Raw genomic sequence first — 20,952 nt, 5'->3', positions numbered from 1 at the left:
TTCCCGCTAAGATGCGGGCGCGCATGCTTAAAACTACGTTACACAATGTGTACCGCTAACCAATTCGGATTAAATGCTGCATGTGTGCTGACAAACATGGCCTGGCCATGTTAGTACAAATTGTTGGACCCATATTGATGTTTTATCTACATTTGTAAATGCCTGGTTATTTCTGTACAGCCAAGCTACAAATTTTAACAAAGTTTCTGAGTTCTATTGGTTTAAAAAGAATTCACGGAACTATACCGAAATGAAGGGCGTTTTGGATTTATTTCATGCAGTGATCTATCACGTAATTATGTCAAATTACTTACATATCATTTACTTATAAACTTAAGGCAGAATTGATATCTTGGTAGCGTCTGGCCTCTATCCCAGTTGAGGAAGGTAGCAATGTGCTATATATATATATATATATATATATATATATATATATATATATATATATATATATATATATATATATATATATATATATATATATATATATGCATGAAGCATGTCCTCAATAATAAATGTGTTATATCTGGCGTTGTTGCTCTTGTTGAGGGGGGCCCCATTGTCGATCTTGTGCCACCCTGCCAAGGCCCCAGCTGCATTTTATGTGACCTTGACCTTTAACCTCGTGTTAAATTCCGTAGGGGTGACGACGGTAGAAATCGCGGGGATCAACATGATAATCATTGGTTGGATATCTTAGATAAATGAAGGATTGACGGGGCGCTAAATTTTTAGGTTACTTAGTCCACAGAAAAGAGGATATTGACTTTGGCGCATCGACGAGTGAAGATTTAATGGCCGTCTGTCCCATGGATTCGGAGCGCAGCGTTGTAAACAAGTTTTGTTAGCTATTTAGTTGGTATCACTCTCGTTTAGTATATCCCTTGAATTTATATGTTGCCGTGGATCGGTCGGTTGGTGTAGTGTGTCCTAGGTAAGATGCTGTTGATTGTGGTGAATTGGTACATGGAGGCAGAAGAAATGTTTTGCAGATGTCAAGGAATGTCTTGCGGATCTCCTGGTACTTAAATTATATTATTTTGTTACACCAGATTCAATAAATTCACGCCGTTTTAAATTACGATGCCTATTGAGGTTGACGCGGCCGAGAACACCAATGCACAACAACAAGTCACGATGCCTTCCAGGTTAGGATGCTAAGCAGTATTCCTAGATGTCGTGTGCATCCACTGATGCAAATATTTATGGCGCACAATGTAATATTTTTACAATTGATCCTGACTATGTTTGGAAGGCTTATGTGTATGTGGCAATGCCAATCATTTCATGTAATAACTAGCAAATTCCCTTTGCTGATTTCAGGTTGAATTTCAAGAGGTGGCAAGGGCCTCGGTTTTCAAGATATGGATGAAATCCAGGGATCTGCTGTCGATGTAGACTCTTCAGCTGTGCCTGGGTAGATTCTTAGACATATATGTTGTTGAGGAGCTGGGTTTGCTCATAAATTGTTTGTTTTTAAGTAAGTTATGCTTAGATGCTGATATTTGCTGATATCCAGTTTAGATAGTCTTATCTGTGGCAAAGTCATGTTGAGCATTCTTTTGTATCAAACCATGTGCTGTATTGATGATTTTGAATTGTTAGTGTTATTTACTCTTATGGGGGCATTATTCTATGGGTTGCACAGAAATTGGTTCTAAGCTGCTGCTTGTGAGATAGCTGATCTGATCACAGGAGGTGGCATTGGTACTTGGAATGTACTTTTTGGCACTCAAGTGTTATGTTTGGGAAAGTAAGAGTATTGTAGATAAGCTAGTATGGTATGGTTAAAGATGTCAGTTTGTAAAAGTGTACCATTATTTTGCACCAGTTTTGGCACTATTTAAGCACTAAGTTCTGGAGATATATATATACTATCCCAGCAATTCATTGTTTTCAATGACAACAGCTTGTTTTGAGGTACCATGCTGGAAGGAATGTTCCACATTTGAACATGCTGGAGCAGGCATCAGATTTGATGGAGTAGGGTCACATAACTATTGGTATACTTTTGAGTGGAAAAGGCTATTAAAGGCAACACAGTTTCTCTGTTAAATCAATATGCTCATCAATATGTCCTTGTTTGATAGCATAGATTGCACAATATTGATTGAGAGCCAATGAATAGATGTTTTATCTGGAGGTCATGCTCACAAACACCAGATGTGAACAACTGGACACTTCTTTTGTTGTTGGCTCCTTGATTGTTGCATGAGTGATGAAATGGTGAGATTTGAATTGTGCCATGGTGTCATGAGTGCATGTGTGACCTTGAAATACTCTTCCTGAAGTAGCCTGCACATATTCATGGGCATGTAGCTCAAAAATGAGAATGGCTTTACTCTAAAGATGGGCAGGGCTGTGAACCACACAAAATAGTTGTCAAGATGGCTGTTTTGGCTGCAAACCCCACACAAATGTGAAACACTCCCTTAACTAGCACCACAGAAATATTGATTGACATTCTTGTACTCCAACACTTCCATCAGGACCATCAATGTTAACACATACCCACTGGGATAATTTCATATCATTCCATAGTCATATTGGTAGTTGATGATGTTGGATAGGACTGACCTGAAAAGATGCCACCCCAAAGTGGACACTGACAGCATGCCAAAGCTCAGGGCATGCCATGCTTCATCACCTCTGTGTGTGTGTGTATGTTGTATCCTTTGTGGTACTATGTACATGATGGGCACATACATGACCAAAAATGTAGCATGTGGTGAGTTGAAGGCCCGTGACTGCCGTGGAAGGGCGGGCATCCCGTGCCCGACCAACCTGCCCCTGCAGCTATGCCCACTCATCCGCTTGTGTCGGTCTCCACCGTGACTCAGTCGACCTCCTCTGCGCCGGCAGGACGGCGGCGGGCCCAGCCATGCTAGCGGCGGCGCCGCCACGCGCGCCCGGCGGCAAGCCCTCGGGTGGCGGGCTGAGCGGCGCGCGCCGTCCGCCAGCCGTGCGCCAGCGCACCGATAGCAGCGCCTCTGGCGGCTCGTTGGTGCACGATGGCGGCGGCGTCGGCCGGCGCAGGTGCGGAACATCTCCGTATCACGCAAACAGTGCTTGCTGCTGCGGGAAGTTGTGTAGCCGAGCGACCATGCTACGTCGTGTGTGGCTCGCCGTTGGGCCCGTTCATAATATGAGCACATAGCCCGACGTACCCGACGAGTGTGACGAGTATGTAGGAATGACCAGCCTGAGGAGGGGTGGGGACACGTGTGGCGATGGTCTCCCTTGGGTCTGGAAGGGGCCCATGCATAGACGGCCGAAACAAACGCAGGTTTTTTAAAAAACAAAACGCATAAATTTCGACGTCTTTGGGCCTCCAGGCGGCCAATTATTGTCACAAGCAAAATTGAGGGGTCCACAGACAGACAAAAGTCATTTTTCGTTGATTGAAGGGTGGTGATTGGGATATTTTAAGGTTCATTATGCTGTCCAGAAGTCCTACGGTGCTCCCGGTTTCCTACATGTCTACGTACAGGGTCAATCTAATCATCCATGAACCGTTCACGACGCCGTTGATTTCTTTGCATTCGCTTGGAGGGCCCTGAGCTGTTGGGGCTCTTTCTGTCAGTGTGCCTGGATACTTTTCGGGCAGGTGCCTTCCACGAATTTTTTCCCACTCGCCTGAGAGGCTCTTCGTGCTATAGCCGGGGCCCCATATGCTTACCTGCCGAGGAATTCACGGTCGCTGATGAGGCCTGTTAACCTACGGACAAACTCGCGATATGCTTATGGGTCTTAACAGTGGTCTGCGGCCCTTCCAATTCAATTCCATGTCACTTGCTTTCCGACGCTCTTGTCGGAGGTCGATTTTTTAACCGGGTTGGGCGCACTCGATTGTTCGGGGGCCCTCCACATTGTGTCTTGGGTTCATCCTAGTTACTTGGAGGGCCCTACGCTCTGGTCGGGAACTCCATCTGATAAGTTGCTCGGGCGCACCCAATCGCTGGGGAGACCTCTACACTGTGACTGGGGTAATTCACATTTGAATGTAGGGCCTTATGTATGGCCTTGCCAGGGCCCCCATCTGTTAACCTGCTCAGACACACACCGAGTTTGCAGAGTACCATTCACACACACACGCACGCACGCACGCACGCATACATTTGCGGAGTTCCCTTCACTCCTATCAAGGCCCCCGCTGTCAAACTGCGAGGGCACTCTTGATGGCACGGGGAGCATTAATTCATGAATGCTGGTCTTGGGTGGACTTCGCTTGCTCAGGGGGCCCTGTGTGCTAACCGGAGCCCTATATGGTAGCCGGCCGCGGCTCTCTCGGTCGTTGAGGGGCCCACGACGTTGGTGTTGGGTTCTTTTCGCTCGCTCTAAAGACCCTATAATGCTGAGAGAGACAATCGGCCTGTAGCGGCACCCTCGATCGCTCAGGTATGGCTGGTATTGGTGTAGGGTTTTCTGTATTATGGGGGGGGGGGGGGGTCTACGCCGTTTACGGGGACCTAAGTTTTATCGGCCGGGGCCCTCAAGCATTCGTGATTGTAAGTTGTTCCGAAGTCAGAAGTATTGGCTGCTCGTGTGTGCGGGCCTGACTAAATGACCTCATGGGAACGAGATCGTGACTAAAGGACGGTTTCTGCTCTTGACGCCTTGGCCTTAAGACAGCAATCGAATATGCGCCGATTAATTTTACGCGCCATTTTTGGAACATGATTTTACGCGCCGCCGACGTCGGCTTTGTAATTTTCGTCGGTTATTGAATTCGTGCCACATATTTTATTAAAGCATTACATTCCTAATGCATTTTTGAATCCTAGGATATTTTGTACTCTTTCATAACAAACAAAGCAAAAACTCTGCGTGAGTCATTGGCCATCAGCTGGCCACATCGACCAGCCGGCTAGCCGTAAATAAGCTAGCATTCAAGTTTGTGATTGGATGTGATGGTGTCTAGCAGTCAACTTTAGTTAACTTTACCATTATTTTTTTCCGAAATGCTTGACAGCATTCACCATGATTTAGAGAAAATAAACAAGCTCTATGCGCGTGCATGCGTAGTACGCCTGGTTTTTGGTTCCCATATAAAAACAGCTGATATAGAATTCTTAAAACATGTTGGCCAAAATACAAGGTTTTTTGGAGGGGGCCGCAAACTAAGGGCCCCACAATGTTGCGTGTCACCCTTGATGAAATCCTGGATCCGCCATTGTCCACAACTTGCAGCCCAGGAGGACCAGGGGGGGGGGGGGGGGAAGAAGAATGATGGCGCAGTCACAAATAGACAAAGCAGGGCATAAACAAAGGTGATACGTTTGCGTGCTCTACTGTTTCTTTTTCGTGCCCACGGTTGTTCGCTTCACGCCTTCCTGAAATTTGCAGTTCTACGAGATCCATTAAAAGGAAAAAGTTCGACGATGAGATCGTAGAGTCCGGCATCTCTTTGCCGCCACTTCCTACGCCGAAAGCAGCGAGAAGTAAGTATGAAAGGCACGGTAAAACCGTTAACATACCACTATTGATAAGTCGACGCCCAGAAGGCTCCTTTTGGAGAAGTCGGTGCGTCATCACTGGTCTCCAAACGTACGCGCAGACTATTGTGAACCACCGCAACCCGGCGGCTCGAAACTATGCAAGCCCGTGGGCATGTCCGCCCTCGCCCGCTCCGTGACGACTCCGCCAGTGGCGGCTCACGCCCCCGGCCTCTCCCTTCCGCAGCACAGAGCGTGGACTATCAGCTGAGCCTGAGCTCGGTCGGCGTGAACGAGCCACTGCGACGACGGCCGGCGCGCGCCGCGTCACGCCGCAGCCGCCGCTCGCGCGCTGCCGCCGCCGCAGTTAAGGACATCGGCCGCTGGAAGCCGACGGACGACTTGGCGCTCATCAGCGCCGTGCAGCAGGTGGGACGCACCGGCCGGATCCGGGCGCCCCATCACCGCCGTGCAGCGCGTGGGACCCACCGGCCGGATCCGGGCACCCCATTACCGCCGTGTAGCAGGTGTGACGCACCGGCCGGGTCCGTGCACCCTATCAGCGCCGTGTAGCAGGTGGGACCCACCGGCCGGGTCCGGGCACCCCTTCACCGCCGTGTAGCAGGTGGGACCCACCGGCCGGGTCCGGACACCCTATCACCGCCGTGTAGCAGGTGGGACGCACCGGCCGGGTCCGGGCAGCCATCAGCGCCGTGTAGCAGGTGGGACCCACCGGCCGGGTCCGGGCACCCCTTCACCGCCGTGCAGCAGGTGTGACGCGCCGACAATCCATTGCTTTAATGCACCTTAAGTGTGGAACCAGTTCGGCTCGCTCTCTGGTTTTGCTTCATTGTCAGGTTTGTTCGTCAAAGAGATGGCAAACAAATTAAGTTTCGGACATTGAGCCCAATAAGGACTTTGGTGCTGTGGCGCAGGTGGGCGAGACAAAACCATTTGAACAAAAGCAACCATAGCCGCATTTACCACCACACACCGAAATTGAAGTATGCTTATAAGAATACATATGGTACTAAGAACAACCGAGAAAAAATATAAACTGCATAGTGCACTAGGAAGCATGATGCGTTTGTAACAGGCCGAACTTACTGCAGCCCGGTCACCAAGAAATCGACTCGGTACTGCATTGTACCAATACATATTCGAGCATTTCCAACACGTGTGCAGTCCATTCATAAACTTAAGTTTATCGTACATAATCCTTGACGTGCAGAAATCGGACTTCACCAACCTAAACTTAGACTTACGAATACCGCACCGATGTTCAGAGGCGAAGTGTAGACAGTTTCAGCGCCTCCCTGTTCGCTAGGTCCGCTAGGTCTTTTCGCTAGGTCCGACCTCCGAGAAGTCTAACGGATCATCGGCTGCAATGCAGTTAGAGTTTGTCGGGGCAGACTATTGCCATCGATTTGAAACAACCAAAGACATCCGTGTTTGGCCAGTGTGACTTAAAGACCAGTCTGCTAGCGACCCAAACTACCCTACCCTAAGTTGCGACGTGGCACTGAGACCGAGCTTTGAGATGAACTGCATCGACGGGCACTTTCGCCAACGTCAGACTCCCGTCGTGCACTGGCTGTCTGCCTGTCGGGCGTGCTCTGGTTGCTGGCTGCTAATGGCGCCGGGGCGCCTGTTGCTGCTGGATATGTCCGGGAAGTGGTGAGCTGCCGCCGGCCAGGCACTGCCACTGGTGCTTGACTGGGCCGCGCGCGCCGCCAGGCTTGTGACCTCACGCTGGTGCACCTCGGCGTCAAGTTCTCATGTAAGTTCACGCTGTCGGAGATCCAGGAGCGGTGGTACGCGCTGCTATACGACTCGACCGTGTCACGGCTGGCCGCGACCGCCATGAGGAACCTGCACCCGGAACAGGTCGGTCCTCCGGCCGCCTACCCCCCCCCCCCCCCGCCCCGCCCCCTCCGACGGGATCTCCGCGCCCCCGGCGGGCCGCCGCCACCCACCTGTCGGACGGGCTGGAGGGGAGAGGGGGAGGGGGTCAAAATGTGTTGAACAGGAAGAGAATCGTCTAGGTTTTCTTTTGAATCTGTGGCGTCACTCAGGTCCACTTCCTTTAGGTGCATCAATGGCATGTGCTGGGAATTGGCTAGTCGTGAATAACTTTGACACTTCTGCTTTTGTCGATCTAGGTGCTACGTAAGCGGTCAACTGGGAGAAATATTTTTGGTAGTTGTCTGCCCCGTTCGGCACGCATGCTTTTGTTACATTGTGCGTGGTTTACATGGCTGTCATGATGCACTGTCATGCAATGCACACTGAAATACAGCATTGGCATGCTGTGCTTCCCATTGTTGAGCGTTTGCGGCGTGGCGTTGGCTGGATGATTGCTGATACTTGTGTCACAGATTGCTGAGGTGGAGAGTCGCGCACTGTACTCGCAGGCTGAGGAGGATCTCATCAAAGCCATCAAATCGGTAAGCCGATGCCCCACACCTAACAGCCCCGAATGTGCAGCCTCACACAACGTCCGCCACCGCGCGTCACGCACGGACATGATCCGTCTCCAGCGCAGAATCACGATGCGATGTCGTTCGAACCTGCTGTGCCGTGCTGTTCGACCGCCCCTGTCGCTGCACGGCCGCCGGCCGGCACATAAGCCCCCCCCCCCCCCCCCCCGCCTCCCCCTCTGTGTCTCTGACACCTCCCGGAGCCCCGTTGACTGAGCGGCGCCGGATCGACAGACGGCGCCACCGTCTCCGGAAGAGCTGCAGACCCTGCTGGCCGCCCACCCGCAGACGTTCCACAGCAGCCGCACACCCAAGCGGCTGCGCGAACACTGGGAGAAGCTTAAGCTGTACCAGCTGCTGGGCGACCAGTCCGGTGGGTGGAGGCCGGCGCTTGCCTGGCTGGGATGGTCACGGGTCATCCCCGGCGGGGGTCACGTCAACGGGGCCGTCCCCGCCGGCACGTCATGTCCACAAGAGTCATCCGTGGGGAAACGGCGACGGCTGTACTCGGTGGAGGGGCACCAAGAGGGCTTGGAGTGTTCCGTGCGTAGGTTTGCTCGAGTTCGTCGACGTTTGGTGGTGGGGGTGACGGCAGGGAGCTGAGCTTCACTGGTATCTGGAGACTAGAAACGCCACGAGCGAAAGCGGTACGACGATCCCCATATCTGGTAATTTCCCCACCTTTGAACGATTTATTCTAATGTTCATTTGAACATGCTGGTCCTTGTCACACTCATACTAGTGCAACAGTCGTAGTGTCATCTTATTGACCTCTCCGTTGTACCAACTTGATTGGATGTAACTGCTGCAAAGAGGATATAAAATAGGTCGCTGCCGACTGGTTCACGTGCGGCCGTCGTCGGCGCAGTCGTTGATGATCTCTCACAAATCAGCGCCGCCTGCCGCTGTTGCCGCAACACCACCGGAACACCGCGCCCTCAGTCGGTCCTGCACCGGCGGCGTGGCCCGCTGCGCAGTGCCGCCGTGCTGACCTGGCCGTCTCTCTGCAGCCCAGCCGGCCGACAAGGACGGCGCCGGCCGCTTCTCGGACGCCGAGGATGCCATGGACGACCTGGCCCTGTTGGAGACGCCGCCGGACGAGCTGCTGGAGCGCGAGCTGCACCTCGCCGACCGGTGCGGGGACGCGGCGGTGGCGACGGCGACGATGTCGGGGACGGCATATGGCTGATATCACCAATCGCCTTCTCATCTCAGTTGCATTGGCGTTCTCCGATTCGGTGCTGCTGTCGCCGTGTGCATGTCATGCTCTTTTTGTGGATTTAGGCATTAACAGCATCCTTGAAATCACTTGCCTACACGTTTTTGTAATTTACTTTTTACGATTAGTGTAGCCGGCACAACCGTATTCTGTGGCGTAAGATCGCTTTTCCGGCACTGTTATTTGCGCTGGTGCCTCTACCGATGCATTTTACCAATCCGTGTCCAAAGTCCCCTGATGGCTGTTTTTGAGCGGTGCGGGCGGCGGCGTCGCCCGGCCGGGCCGAGCCCGCCGCCTGACGGCGGTCTGGCCCCGCCAGGCGTGCCAAGCGGGAGATACGCCGGCTGGAGACGGAGACGCGCCGCTGGCAGGTGCTCGTCGACGGCGTGACCGGCGTCTCGCCGCCAGAGTTCGACAACGGCACCCTGGCCATCCTGCGTGGACGCACTGTGCGCTACCTGATGCGATCGGGAGAGGTGCGCACGCGCCGGCGGCCGCGGGGTCGATGGTGCCCGTGGGGAGGTGGATCGGCCTGTTTGGACGGCGTTCACCCGACTGCCAGCCGCTCTCCAACCACGTGATGTTGATGTTCTATGTCCAGATGTCAGTCTGTTCCGAAGGTCCGGTGTGATGCGATGAACAAAGTAGACTCGATTTAAGCAAATTTTAACACGGTGATGAGCTGGAGTTGAGTAGCAACGGTAGCGCAGTGCTCATTTTGAGCTGGGTAGCGGTGACAACAGTTCCGACCCCCGTTTGACCGTTTCCTTGGTCCCATTGTCACGTGACCAGATACCGTCCGCCGTTCCGCAGTGTCCTCTAGTACCGCGTGTAATGATGACCTCGCGGTGCTGCACGCCGCCGCGACCCCTGCCCGCCCGCCTGACGCATGCTCCCCGCCCGCCTGGCGCGTTCTTCCCGCCCGCCTGACGCGTCCTTCCCCGTCCGCCTGACGCATCCTGCCCCGCCCTCAGATCACGCTCGGCCGGACCACGCGTGACTGTGCGGTGGACATCGATCTGGCGCTGGAGGGCCCCGCCTGGAAGGTCTCGCGACGCCAGGCCGTCATCAAGCTGCGCAACTCGGGCGAGTTCTTCATCGCCAACGCCGGCAAGCGGCCTGTCTTCGTCGATGGGAAACCCGTACTGATGGGAGCCAAGCACAAGCTGAACGACAACTCGGTGGTGGAGGTGGGTCTGGCACCCGTGGTGGGGCAGAAGAAACGCCAGCGTGACGGGCGTTCTGGTTCGGCGTGCTGCTTCGGGGTGTTGGAGTTTCCTCCTCGCCTGGCAGAGCGGTCACTAGCATTTCCTCCGAGGCGTTGAGAAATCGGTGCGATGTTGCGGTTAGAACCGCAACATACGATAGCGGCCAGGTATCGAAGCATGGGTGGTGCAGCGGGGGAGATCGCCACGCTCGCTGGGGGATGCATGAAATCCGTCCAAGCTCGCGGCGGTGCACGACGCGCTTACGAGTCAGTGAGGGGTACGGTCAGCGTCCGAGCAAGCTGTAACCTTCGGTTGTTTTTTGAGGCGGGCGAAGCATCGTGTTGACCTTGACAATCTGATGCCTCCATTTCTAATTATTTTCCGTCGTAAAGTTGCCACTCGACTTTGCGTGCGGTGAAACATAAAACTTTGTCTTTTTAGTCTTGTACAATTCATTCCATTCATCCCGTCATTGGTCACACTATGTCGTATATCATCGATTAATGTGGAGTTCTCTTGTGTTTGTAGACCATATTATCGTGTCCACGGGTTTTACGCTCACGCACCACTAGTTATTCGTCGCTGCCGCTCTTCTCACTTTCGAGTTCTCTTGAGCGTGCTCGTCCTGTTTCAGATTGGCCACCTGCGATTCACGTTTGTCATCCACCACGATCTGGTGAATGCCGTGCGTCAAAAGTACTCGGTTACCGCTCCCAATGGTGGACACTAGTGCTCAGCCGGCGCCAAGGGCGGACAGAATTGTTTTGTGGTGGTCTTGGCTGTTGAACAGAAGTACTGCGTCGCTGTTCCAAGTGGTGGACAATGGGAACCCGATGTTCTCCGAGCGTCGGACAGAGGTGGTCTGTGCGAGTTCCCACCAATCGACGGAGGAGCTATCCTGCGGCTCTCTGTCGTGGACAAGAAGTGCTCGGTATAGCAGCCGGTGGACGGAGATGAACGACACTACTGGTTTTGATATCCGCCAGAAATTGCATAATGAGTATACGTTGCATTGCTGCGGGCAAATGCTCCACGTCTTCGAAAACCGGCCTGGGCTGGCCTACTTGTGTCTGTTCCCACGCAAATGCATCTACAGAACTTATTCGTCGTTGCATACCTTTGCCCTGCACACTGGATGACAAAGCGAAGACGCAAGAGGTTGGCCGTGCTGTGTGGTGAGGACACCCGTGTGCGCGACGTATTATCCATGTGGCAGCTGTCGCTACGTCAAATCCAGGGCACTGACACGACACTGGACTGGGGTTCTCAGGGCATTCGCGCACCCCAGCAGTGCTGAAAACTTAGCGGCGAGGGTGCGAAAGTTTTTGAAAGGCAGGTTTTGGTCGTACCGCCAGACGAGGTACGATATAACCAGGAGCTTCTGACGACGCTGAAAAGTCAGACAACCCTTCATCATTTGATTCACTGGTGCTGAACGTGCACAAAATCGTGTGCAGTGACCATGGTATCCGCTAAAACCCACGTAGACGTGATATCTTGTCAGATAAGTGACGCGGCATATATTCCATGCGATATAAGGAGCATTGGCTTCATCGATCTTTTTTTAAACAGTCCTTCATCCACGGTGACTGAAAAACACGATGGAAACGGTCCATGGTCCACGTACTTCGAAACAGAAAGCTTCTCAGTAGTTGTATTGGTGTCGCTTAGATGAGGTTGTTTACGTTGCCAATTGCTTTCATGCCTTTTGATTGAGCTTGCTCGTTCCACCAGTTGTACTAATGCCGTTTGGTTGAGATTGAGCTCGTCTTTGTCCTGTCCACCGTTGGCGCTCCTAGTGGACATCGATTACACAGCTGCTTTGGACGGAACTAATACATGGAAAAGCCGTGGACACGCGGGGCACGTCAACATGAGGCCTGTTGAACAATGGACACCTTTGTCGAAGGCTAAACGAACGAACGGCGCTCAAGGTCTGGCAATGTCGCAGCACAACAAAACAAGCGTGGCAGTCACGCAGCACAGCTGGCATCTTGGTGCCATATTTGCTGACACCTTACGCCCAGCACCAGCTCCGTCTTCCCGCGCCCTCCACCAAAGCCCCAGTGCCTGTCCGCCCTAGTCCACCCCTAGTCTACGCATGACCCCCGAATACGACGCTATCGATCCAGTCGACGTAGTGCGCCACGCTCGTATACAACCCGGGTACCCCGCGCGTGGCGCAGCCGACGCCTGCCGACACAATTCCGGCCAGGCGCGTGCCGCGCTCCGTCAGCACGGTCATGGGCCCGCCGGAGTCGCCCTGGCAGGCGTCCTGCTCGGCGCCGCCGGCACACAGCAGGCCGTCCGTGATGCCGTCGGGCAGCAGGCGTCCGCTGCCCGGTTGGTCGGCGTACGCCCGCTGGCAGCGGTCGTGCGACCACACCGTCAGGTTGCCGCCCTGTAGCACGTCGCTGAAGTCGCCACCTGCCGGGGCACGGCGCCGGTCACGAGGTAGCGTTGACCGGATGGCCTGGTGGCCGCACACGGCGCTTGGCTGCGGCGGCCGTCTGCAGAGGGGAGGTAAGAGGATGCCTGAGCAGCGGTTCCGATACTGTGACAGGTTTTTTAAGCTGGGCCGATTGGTCTGTGAAGTTCAAGGTCTTATTTTGGGTCAATAGGCAGCGGGCCTAACTTACACGGACATTTGACATGCGCTCGGGTGGGAGTTCAAATTGACCCCCCGAAGGTTTATCCAGAATGGTTTCCGAACGGCCCGGCGTAGCCGCGCCAAATTTTGCATGGCTGTAGACAATTGAATAGCGGATTGCTTGGTAAAAAGTTGGATGTACCTTGTAAGGTCACTGACCTGTGGCAGGTCAAAGCCGGGCCACGGTCTCAGTGAAGTCAATTTCTAGGGAATCGTTCAATCTGATGCAACAACGGAGTGTTAGAGGAAGCCAAACATCTCTGCAATGCTTTCTTAGCCAATACAACAACTGAATGAGCAAACTGCATTGACATAAGGTCAGGTATGAGGGTCAGACCAAGGTCAATACCAACCTATCTTATTACTGTAGGACTTGCTCTATGGGATAGCTTCTGGCGCTCATTTCCAAGTTAATGATAGCAGGAACCGCACTCTACATCTTCAATGGACTTCTTGGAGGTCAGAATAGGTCATTGACCCAAAGTGACCCCGGTCAACATGTGGTTTTTAAGATAATACTGTCAAGCGTAAACTTTGTCGCTTATTGAAATGCAAAACTCAGGGCAGTCTTGTATGGTGTTGGTGACCACGACTTTCAAAAGGTTAAACAAGGTCACTGACCTTAAATGAGCATGCAACCTTTTGCTTAGAAACAGTTATCTGGGTTCGGGGACACTGGCGACGAACCTAGAATTTTACCTTGTTTGACCTCATTTGACCCGAAAGTCATGACCAAGGAACCCCAAACTTTGACCTAAGTGAGTTCACGTACAGGTCAACATAACCTGTGAATTTGGTGTTTCTAGCTCCCTCAGTTCTCGATCTCTCGGGGGGGGGGGGGGGTCAAATTGACCCAACCCCCACCCGAGCGAAGGGTATCCAGCCAGCCACCCGGGCGCGTGTTAAGGTTGTAGCCAACGTTCCACACTACTGAGACGACGCCTGTAGCGACCTTATACTAAGGTGTGGTTATGTTCAATGTTTTCATCACGTGCCTTGTTTCGGTGCAAACAAATTCCATGGAAAAGAGCCTGCACAAAATTAAAAAGCAGATAGAAAGTGCCCACTAGCAACTGCCATCCCTGCACCAAGGATGCCACCCACACCGCTCGTTTTCCGAAGTCCGGATTCACAAATAAGCCGCCCACAACTGCCTGCATCCGTCAGCAAATGCGCACGTGGCACTCTGTTCAGCTTCAGGCCCGCTCCGGAGCGCCTTGGCTCGCCCCGGGGCGTCTCGGTTAGCCCCAAAGCGCCCCGGTCCGCCCCAGACCGTCCCGCCCCGAACCAGAGCGTCCCGGCCAACCCAGCCAGCCACAGAGGGCCCCGACCCAGCATAGAGCGTCCTAGCCAGCCCCAGAACGCCCCAGAAACGGGACGCCCCAGAGCCTCACCGAACTCGGTGGCGCCCCAGCCGGACACGTGCGTGGTGATGTTCTCCAGGCTCCTGACACCGTCATACAGACAGAAGGGGCGCACGAATTCCCCGAACGCCACGTCGCGGTCCAAGTGTAGCAGGGCCAGGTCGTGGTACACGGCCGGCGACTGGTAGTCGGGGTGCGGTGTGACGCGCAGCACGCGGTACTCGGCCGGCGCGCCGTCCTCCGCCGACGCCAGGTCGCGGTCGCCGAGCCGCACCACCTCGGGCGTGCCGGCCATAAGGCAGTGCGCCGCCGTCAGCATGTGGCGCGACGAGATGAGCACGGCGCCACAGGTGAAGCGCGACGGTGGCGTCTCCGCCAGCACCTCCCGGAACGCTGCCAGCAGCTCGGCGCGCGTGACGCCGGGCGCGGCCGCACCCGTCGCCACATTCGCCAGGTACTCTTGCCAGATGGCCTCGAAGCCGGCCTCTTCGGCGGCGGACTGAGGGGAGCGACGGTGGCGCCGCGTGCCGTTCAGTCGACCCAGCACGTCGTTCAGAGGGGGTCGCGGCCGAGAGCTCGGCTCGCTTGGAGTGATCACTGTCTGGAAATCGGGTACACGCACTTGGTCGATGATACAGTCGAGTCTCGAGCGTTTGAGCACTGACCCTGAGACACGAGAGGATGAGCAGACGCGAACAGAACCATCAGCTTTGCTCTTGATATCGAGCGGGGGCGTCATATCCACGGACCATTCTTGAATACAAATGGCTAATTTTGGGGCCAAAGGAGTTGAAGTGTGCTTTTATTTTTGGTTCGGGTGGGATTGAAGCCTTTTCCGCCAGAAGCGACCATTGCAGAGCTTTAGATAGATGAGCAGAGGTGAGTGCCGGGTAATGCTGCGGCTATCTGGGGGTTCTACGATACCGAGACTAAGCTCGCGCAAGGAAACCTCTGGACTGGGTGCGGGCGCTCCGCCGGGGCTGCCGCCACGAGGCGCACTTGGGCCCGCCTATGTTGGCTACTGCAGGTAACTTGCCCCGATAAGATGGGGCTGCGGGTTCCAGCTGCGGTTTAGGAGCTGTCACTGGCCAAAAGCCACGAAGGGTAGGTTGTCATGGCCGCTTAACATTTTTATTTTCATCCTGCCGTGTATGTAAGAACACCATAACTAAGAGTGTTCTGTCAGTGCTACTGGGGCGGGGGGGGGGGGGGTCCAAAAGGCATTAACCAAACCATTCCTTACCATTCCCGTTATCACAGACGGCTTGGGTGCGCTCCCGGTAGCTGCGAAGATATCCGTTTGCGGCGCCTGCGTCGATTCCCTCACTTCGCGCCGCGTGCGACTACCTGGTGCCTTCTCCCCTCCGCACTCTGCCATACCAGCGAAGGGGACGCCAGAGAGGTTAGACATGTTCACATTAACGCGCTCTATTACACTACCGCTGTGAAGTGAACAGCAGTTGTGTCTCTGACGCACACTAATATTCCATGGGCCAAGGCAAAAGTTGTCACGCAGGCATCAGCCGGATGGGACCGTGCCTGTCATGCGTTGCACTAATTCATTAAGCACCCCTCTGCCCGGCCCGAAATTGCATTTCAAGGTAAATTACATGAAGATTATGTACAGCCCAAGCCACAGCTGTGAATAATACGTATTAGTAAAACAAATATTTACGCTGATTTATTATTAACTAGCACTACCAGTCGCCTTACGTTTGCACACCACACAGTGACCGCGGTCCGGCCCAGCCCGTGCCGCAGCACGCACGTACCGAACGGCGGGTCCAGGAGAGTGCGTCGTGTGGGCGACGGGAGCGTGTTCGGCGCAGAGGTGACGGCGGCGGACGGCGCGGAGGTCGCCGCCGGCGTAGAGGTGGCGGCGGCGGACGGCGCCGCCAGCGTTTGGACAGGACCCAGCCGCGAGGTGACACGTACACAGCAGACGCGGGTGCCGGGACAGCCGGGGCTGGGGCCGCCGGCGCATGAACCGGCCGGCCGGCAGTCGCCCTTGAACGAGTCCGGTGTGATGCAGTAGTCGGGATACAGACCTGGGCAGACGGGCGTGCCGGGTCAGGCACGCGCGTGAGACACGGCAGGCAGGTGTCAGGAGTCACGTGTGAGCGGGCAGGCAGGTGTCGGGAGACACGTGTGAGCGGGCAGGCAGGTGTCGGGAGACACGTGTGAGCGGGCAGGCAGGTGTCAGGAGACACACGTGAGCGGGAGGCAGGTGTCAGGAGACACGTGTGAGCGGGCAGGCAGGTGTCAGGAGACACACGTGAGCGGGAGGCAGGTGTCAGGAGACACACGTGAGCGGGAGGCAGGTGTCAGGAGACACGTGTGAGCGGGCAGGCAGGTGTCAGGAGACACACGTGAGCGGGAGGCAGGTGTCAGGAGACACACGTGAGCGGGAGGCAGGTGTCAGGAGACACGTGTGAGCGGGCAAGCGTACAGGACTGTTGTACAGGTGTCGGGAGACACCAAGACAGGAATCGGAGTGAGGTCATGTGTTTATTTGGAGCCACTTGCACAACAACATGTTCACTGTTATGGAGTCATAAGAAGTGGTGCGCGTGTCCAGAAAATGCTGCGACATATTCTAGCTTTGTGCAGGTGAACGTTCACGAATGACACTAATGCATGCAAAGGGGTAGTTGCATCAGTCGAGGGGCGAGGAACTGAGGGAGGTGAAAATTTCGAAAACTGCCTTTATTTTCCCGCAAAAATCAATGTTTCCCAGGATTCAACCCATTTAACTCCCGATTTTCGCAACTAACGACAAGGCTGGATCGTGGGTGGGGGAGGGGGGGAGGGGCAACCGGGTCATGCCCCCACAGGATGGCCGCCAAATTCGGGCGAAATGAAATTTTTGAACTATTAAATAAAAGGTGCGCAACGTTTTCTAAGGTGCACGTTTTAAGTCTGACGTTCTAGAACGCCCCTTTATTTAAAACAGCGGAATAGGTCAGTTTGGCAAAGTTAAGAGTTGCTCGACTTTATACCACAAGATGGCGTCAGGATTTCGTCCATTATAATCCAAACACATCCTCTTTGTCCCACCACTATTCTTCGGTCCTCACGGCAGTTTGAAGGTCTCACACCAGCATTTAATAATGTTCCACCTATATGACAATGCTTTCGCTTGATCACCATACATGCAAGAGAATGGTGGGTCACGGAAACGGTGTCAGGTATCATAACTACCAGATCATAAAAACTTGGGCGGAACAAATCAGAAAAAGTCATCAGGCGGAATTGAAAATAGTAGCTGAGAACAGCCCTCAATAAAAGGATAGAAACGGAAAGGCGATCGCAAAGTTAAGCATGGCTACTAAAAGTTAAAAGCTGATATCATCCCACCTATATTTTACCGGATCACAGGATGCGGTCCATGTGGCCCCCTGTCTGCACTACTGTATGCATGTCCTGTGTAAATGAGGTTTCCAGTTCGTCTCGTTGCGTGATATGCTGCGTGGCTCGGCAGCCGCCAGAATCGTTCACCCACACACTGGGTTAGTTTTGGTTTGGGTCCAAGCCTCAATTACATAACATGGATCCGTGCCAGTCTGCGGTCAGGGTGCAGGTCTGTTGGCCGCGAACGGAGACCGACATGCTAAAGCCGCAGAGAGATTACACAAGTAGACGGTGAAGACCCCCAACAGTCCCTCAGAATCGGAGTGGCCATAGCCCTCGGCTTAACCACGGGATAAGTAGAGAGTCGTTGGTGCTTTACGAGGCACTCAGATCCTCCCTTCTATCCTCTTTTTGGCTTAATCCTGCATCCTCGCGACGCCCCCCTGGCTGGTCCGAGGCAGGCTGCATGCACCATCCACGAGCGGGGCCAAGGGGCCCAATGTGGGGTTCCCGTCCGGGTGTTTCGTGCGCACTCCACAGAAGGGTCACTGCGCGGGCTTAGTCTTGGCTGTTGGGTCCCAGGCGTGTGTAGCCCTGCCCCACCATAATCCATTCTCCTTCATATCATAGCCCTGAAATGGTCACCACTGGTCGAAAGGGTTCTAATCCAAATACCCAGCCACCAACGGCGCATTTAGCTGGCATCGTTTGCCTCTCACCCTACTAAGAGGGGCGGGCGCCATAGGAAATCAAAGCCGTGCCCCTTGCTCCCCAGACACGCAGATTAACCACTACACTGTTGGTGCCCTGCAATAAGCATGATGGTGCACGCCCCCTCTCATTGCGTTTTAAGCAGCGATTCCAGCCGCGAAGTCCTGAGGTCGTTGCCGAACAGCGGACTAAACTATTCGTAGCGCGCAGTGTTGCCGGTGGGACGTCACGAAGGGAACACCGCAGTGTTGCCGGCGGATGTCACGAAGGGAACACCGCAGTGATGCCGGGGATGTCACGAAGGGAACACCGCAGTGTTGCCAGGGGATGTCACGAAGGGAACACCACAGTGTTGCCGGGGGATGTCACGAAGGGAACACCGCAGTGATGCCGGGGGATGTCACGAAGGGAACACCGCAGTGTTGCCGGCGGATGTCACGAAGGGAACACCGCAGTGATGCCGGGGATGTCACGAAGGGAACACCGCAGTGTTGCCGGAGGATGTCACGAAGAGAACACCACAGTGTTGCCGGGGGATGTCACGAAGGAAACACCACAGTGTTGCCGGGGGATGTCACGAAGGGAACGCCACAGTGTTGCCGGAGGGACATTGCGATGGGAACACCGGAGTGTTGCCAGGGGATGTCACGAAGGGAACACCACAGTGTTGCCGGGAGATGTCACGAAGGGAGCACCGCAGTGTTGCCGGGAGATGTCACGAAGGGAGCACGGCAGTGTTGCCGGAAGGACATCACGATGGGAACACCGCAGTGTTGCCGGGGGGACATCACGAAGGGAACACCGCAGTGTTGCCGGGGGACGTCACGAAGGGAACACCGCAGTGTTGCCGGAGGGACATCACGATGGGAACACCGCAGTGTTGCCGGGGGAACATCACGAAGGGAACACCGCAGTGTTGCCGGAGGACGTCGCGAAGGGAACACCGCAGTGTTGCCGGGGGACGTCACGAAGGAACACCGCAGTGATTCCCTATCACGATGGGAACACCGAGTGAAACCATTCTCACCTTGAACAATGCCGCTGTTTGCTTGCGCAAACCAGCCTGCAGACGCCAGCAACAGCGCGCCCAGCTGGAGCATGAGGGCCATGGTGCGGGCTCCGCCGTCGCGCAAGCGGCCCACCGCTCGGTGCCGGCCGTGTAAGTGAACTGACCGCCTCGCCGCCGTCTTGGAGAATCCCGTATCCGGGCCGCCGACTTCGACTCTATCCGATCTGCCGCGGCATGTCGTTTGCAGCGTGGCTGCCGCCGCTGGTGATCTTTTATTATTCAAGGACGGGGGCGACAAGGGAGTTCCCCGACAGTTCCCGGGTCTGTCTCCTGAACACAATGGCGCGGACAGAGCCGCCATTGGCGAGCTCAGCGCCGTGTTTTTGGTGAGGCTCTTTTCATGACATCTCTTTCCTGATTTTTTTTTTTTTGGCGAAATGCCCAAAGCTGTACTGCTTCCTTCAGAAACGTTTAGGGCCTTGCGTCAGCCCTCCCAAACCGCCGCCCCTCCCCATCCCCCCCCCATCCCCCGTCTTGTGGTGGCACGAATGGTGTGAAATAGCGAGATCCCGGGGTCCTAAACTTTAACTGATCGCCTTCCCTTGTCTTTTGCAGCAGTATATTCTGCCAAGTCTGACTGACTCAGGACAGCCCATTTAGCTGTGGCGATGACGTCTGCGCATCTGCTGAGTGGAAAACGTTACAGATGGGAGCCTGTTTTCGGTGCGGTAATGCATCCACTGCCGGGGGCCATTGTCGTATGCGCAGTTGCCGCGGACTGCAAACCCACGCAACGAGAAATGGGCGATGGAGAACAGTGAATCGCTTTGACAGTGAGCCGCACTCCTGGACAAAAGCGAGTTACTGGTGGGTGATGTGCCATGTGTGGTGTGATACAAACCATGTCATGACAGCAGCGGGACCCTTCATGACGTACCCAGGTGATAACAAAACATCAGCAATAAAACCCCTCGAGAGCCCATGTGGATAGGTCTCAACAATGCATTGAAAAGTCCATATTGCAGCAACAAATCCAAGATCTACAGTGCTTGCAAATTGCTTCACTGTAAGTGTGGCGAGAACCGCATCGATTTGAATTGACGAAGCGAGCGATTTGGGATGATTTAAGATAACGCGCGCTCGGGTGGGGGTCAACTTGATTCCCCACAGGGTTTTCCCGGAATGATTTCCGAACCGCGCGGCGTAGCCACGCCAAATTTTGCATAGCTGTGGACATTTGAATAGCGGATCGTGGGTTACTACAATTTGTTATGTACATTGTAATGCCGCTGACCTACGGTAAGTCGAAATCAGGTCTTGGATTCAGAGAAGTCGATTTTAGGGAATCGTTCAGTCTGATGGAACAACGGGGTGTTAGACGAAACCATGCATCTCTGAGATACTTTTTAGGCAACGCAACAATTTACTGACCAAATTCTTTCGCCTAGGGCCAGATAAGAAGGTCAGACCAAGGTAAAAACCAACCTGTTTCATTACTTTGCTTGGGTTAGTTTCTGGTGCTGAT

General features: G+C 54.3%; 2 protein-coding genes and 1 long non-coding RNA gene across 3 annotated transcripts; 2 read left to right on the top strand and 1 right to left on the bottom strand.

Annotated features, from left to right (window-relative positions):
• The first annotated feature begins 638 nt into the window (after positions 1–638).
• Positions 639–2,895, top strand: LOC119098642 (uncharacterized). Its single transcript, XR_005094277.1, has 3 exons — positions 639–934; positions 1,324–1,480; positions 2,863–2,895. It is a non-coding gene; the product is annotated as an uncharacterized LOC119098642 (long non-coding RNA).
• A 61-nt stretch (positions 2,896–2,956) lies between these two features.
• Rcd5 (microspherule protein Rcd5) lies at positions 2,957–11,444 on the top strand (the record flags this gene model as incomplete). The annotated part of the gene is made up of 10 exons (XM_037220971.1): positions 2,957–3,036; positions 5,347–5,441; positions 5,683–5,864; positions 7,173–7,322; positions 7,814–7,882; positions 8,150–8,288; positions 8,926–9,049; positions 9,454–9,610; positions 10,109–10,324; positions 10,977–11,444. Coding segments are annotated over 10 exons (1,308 nt in total), but the record flags the coding sequence as incomplete, so codon positions are not given.
• Positions 11,445–11,572: 128 nt separating this feature from the next.
• LOC119098641 (complement factor D) lies at positions 11,573–19,611 on the bottom strand. The gene is made up of 5 exons (XM_037221614.1): positions 19,446–19,611; positions 16,129–16,404; positions 15,600–15,727; positions 14,387–14,957; positions 11,573–12,769 (listed from the first exon to the last, which is right to left on the bottom strand). Exons 1-5 carry the CDS (start codon positions 19,525–19,527, stop codon positions 12,438–12,440), a joined length of 1,389 nt encoding a protein of 462 aa, XP_037077509.1. The 5' UTR covers positions 19,528–19,611; the 3' UTR covers positions 11,573–12,437.
• Between the last annotated feature and the right edge of the window lie 1,341 nt (positions 19,612–20,952).

This window comes from Pollicipes pollicipes, unplaced genomic scaffold (genome assembly GCF_011947565.3).
Source record: "Pollicipes pollicipes isolate AB1234 unplaced genomic scaffold, Ppol_2.1 Scaffold_4740;HRSCAF=5597_pilon_pilon_pilon, whole genome shotgun sequence".
NCBI classification, from domain to species: Eukaryota; Metazoa; Arthropoda; class Thecostraca; order Pollicipedomorpha; family Pollicipedidae; genus Pollicipes; species Pollicipes pollicipes.
This window is presented reverse-complemented; position numbering and strand designations above follow the sequence as displayed.

Bases quoted from the DNA above. Each gene is read 5' to 3' on its own strand.
- LOC119098641 (XM_037221614.1), bottom strand. From the start codon at position 19,527: ATGGCCCTCATGCTCCAGCTGGGCGCGCTGTTGCTGGCGTCTGCAGGC. The intron at 15,728-16,128 runs GTACGTGCGTGC...CTGGTATGGCAG, and splicing joins TCTCCTGGACCCGCCGTTCG to AGTGCGGAGGGGAGAAGGCA. The intron at 12,770-14,386 runs GTGAGGCTCTGG...GTGCCCCGGCAG, and splicing joins CTGGGGCGCCACCGAGTTCG to GTGGCGACTTCAGCGACGTG.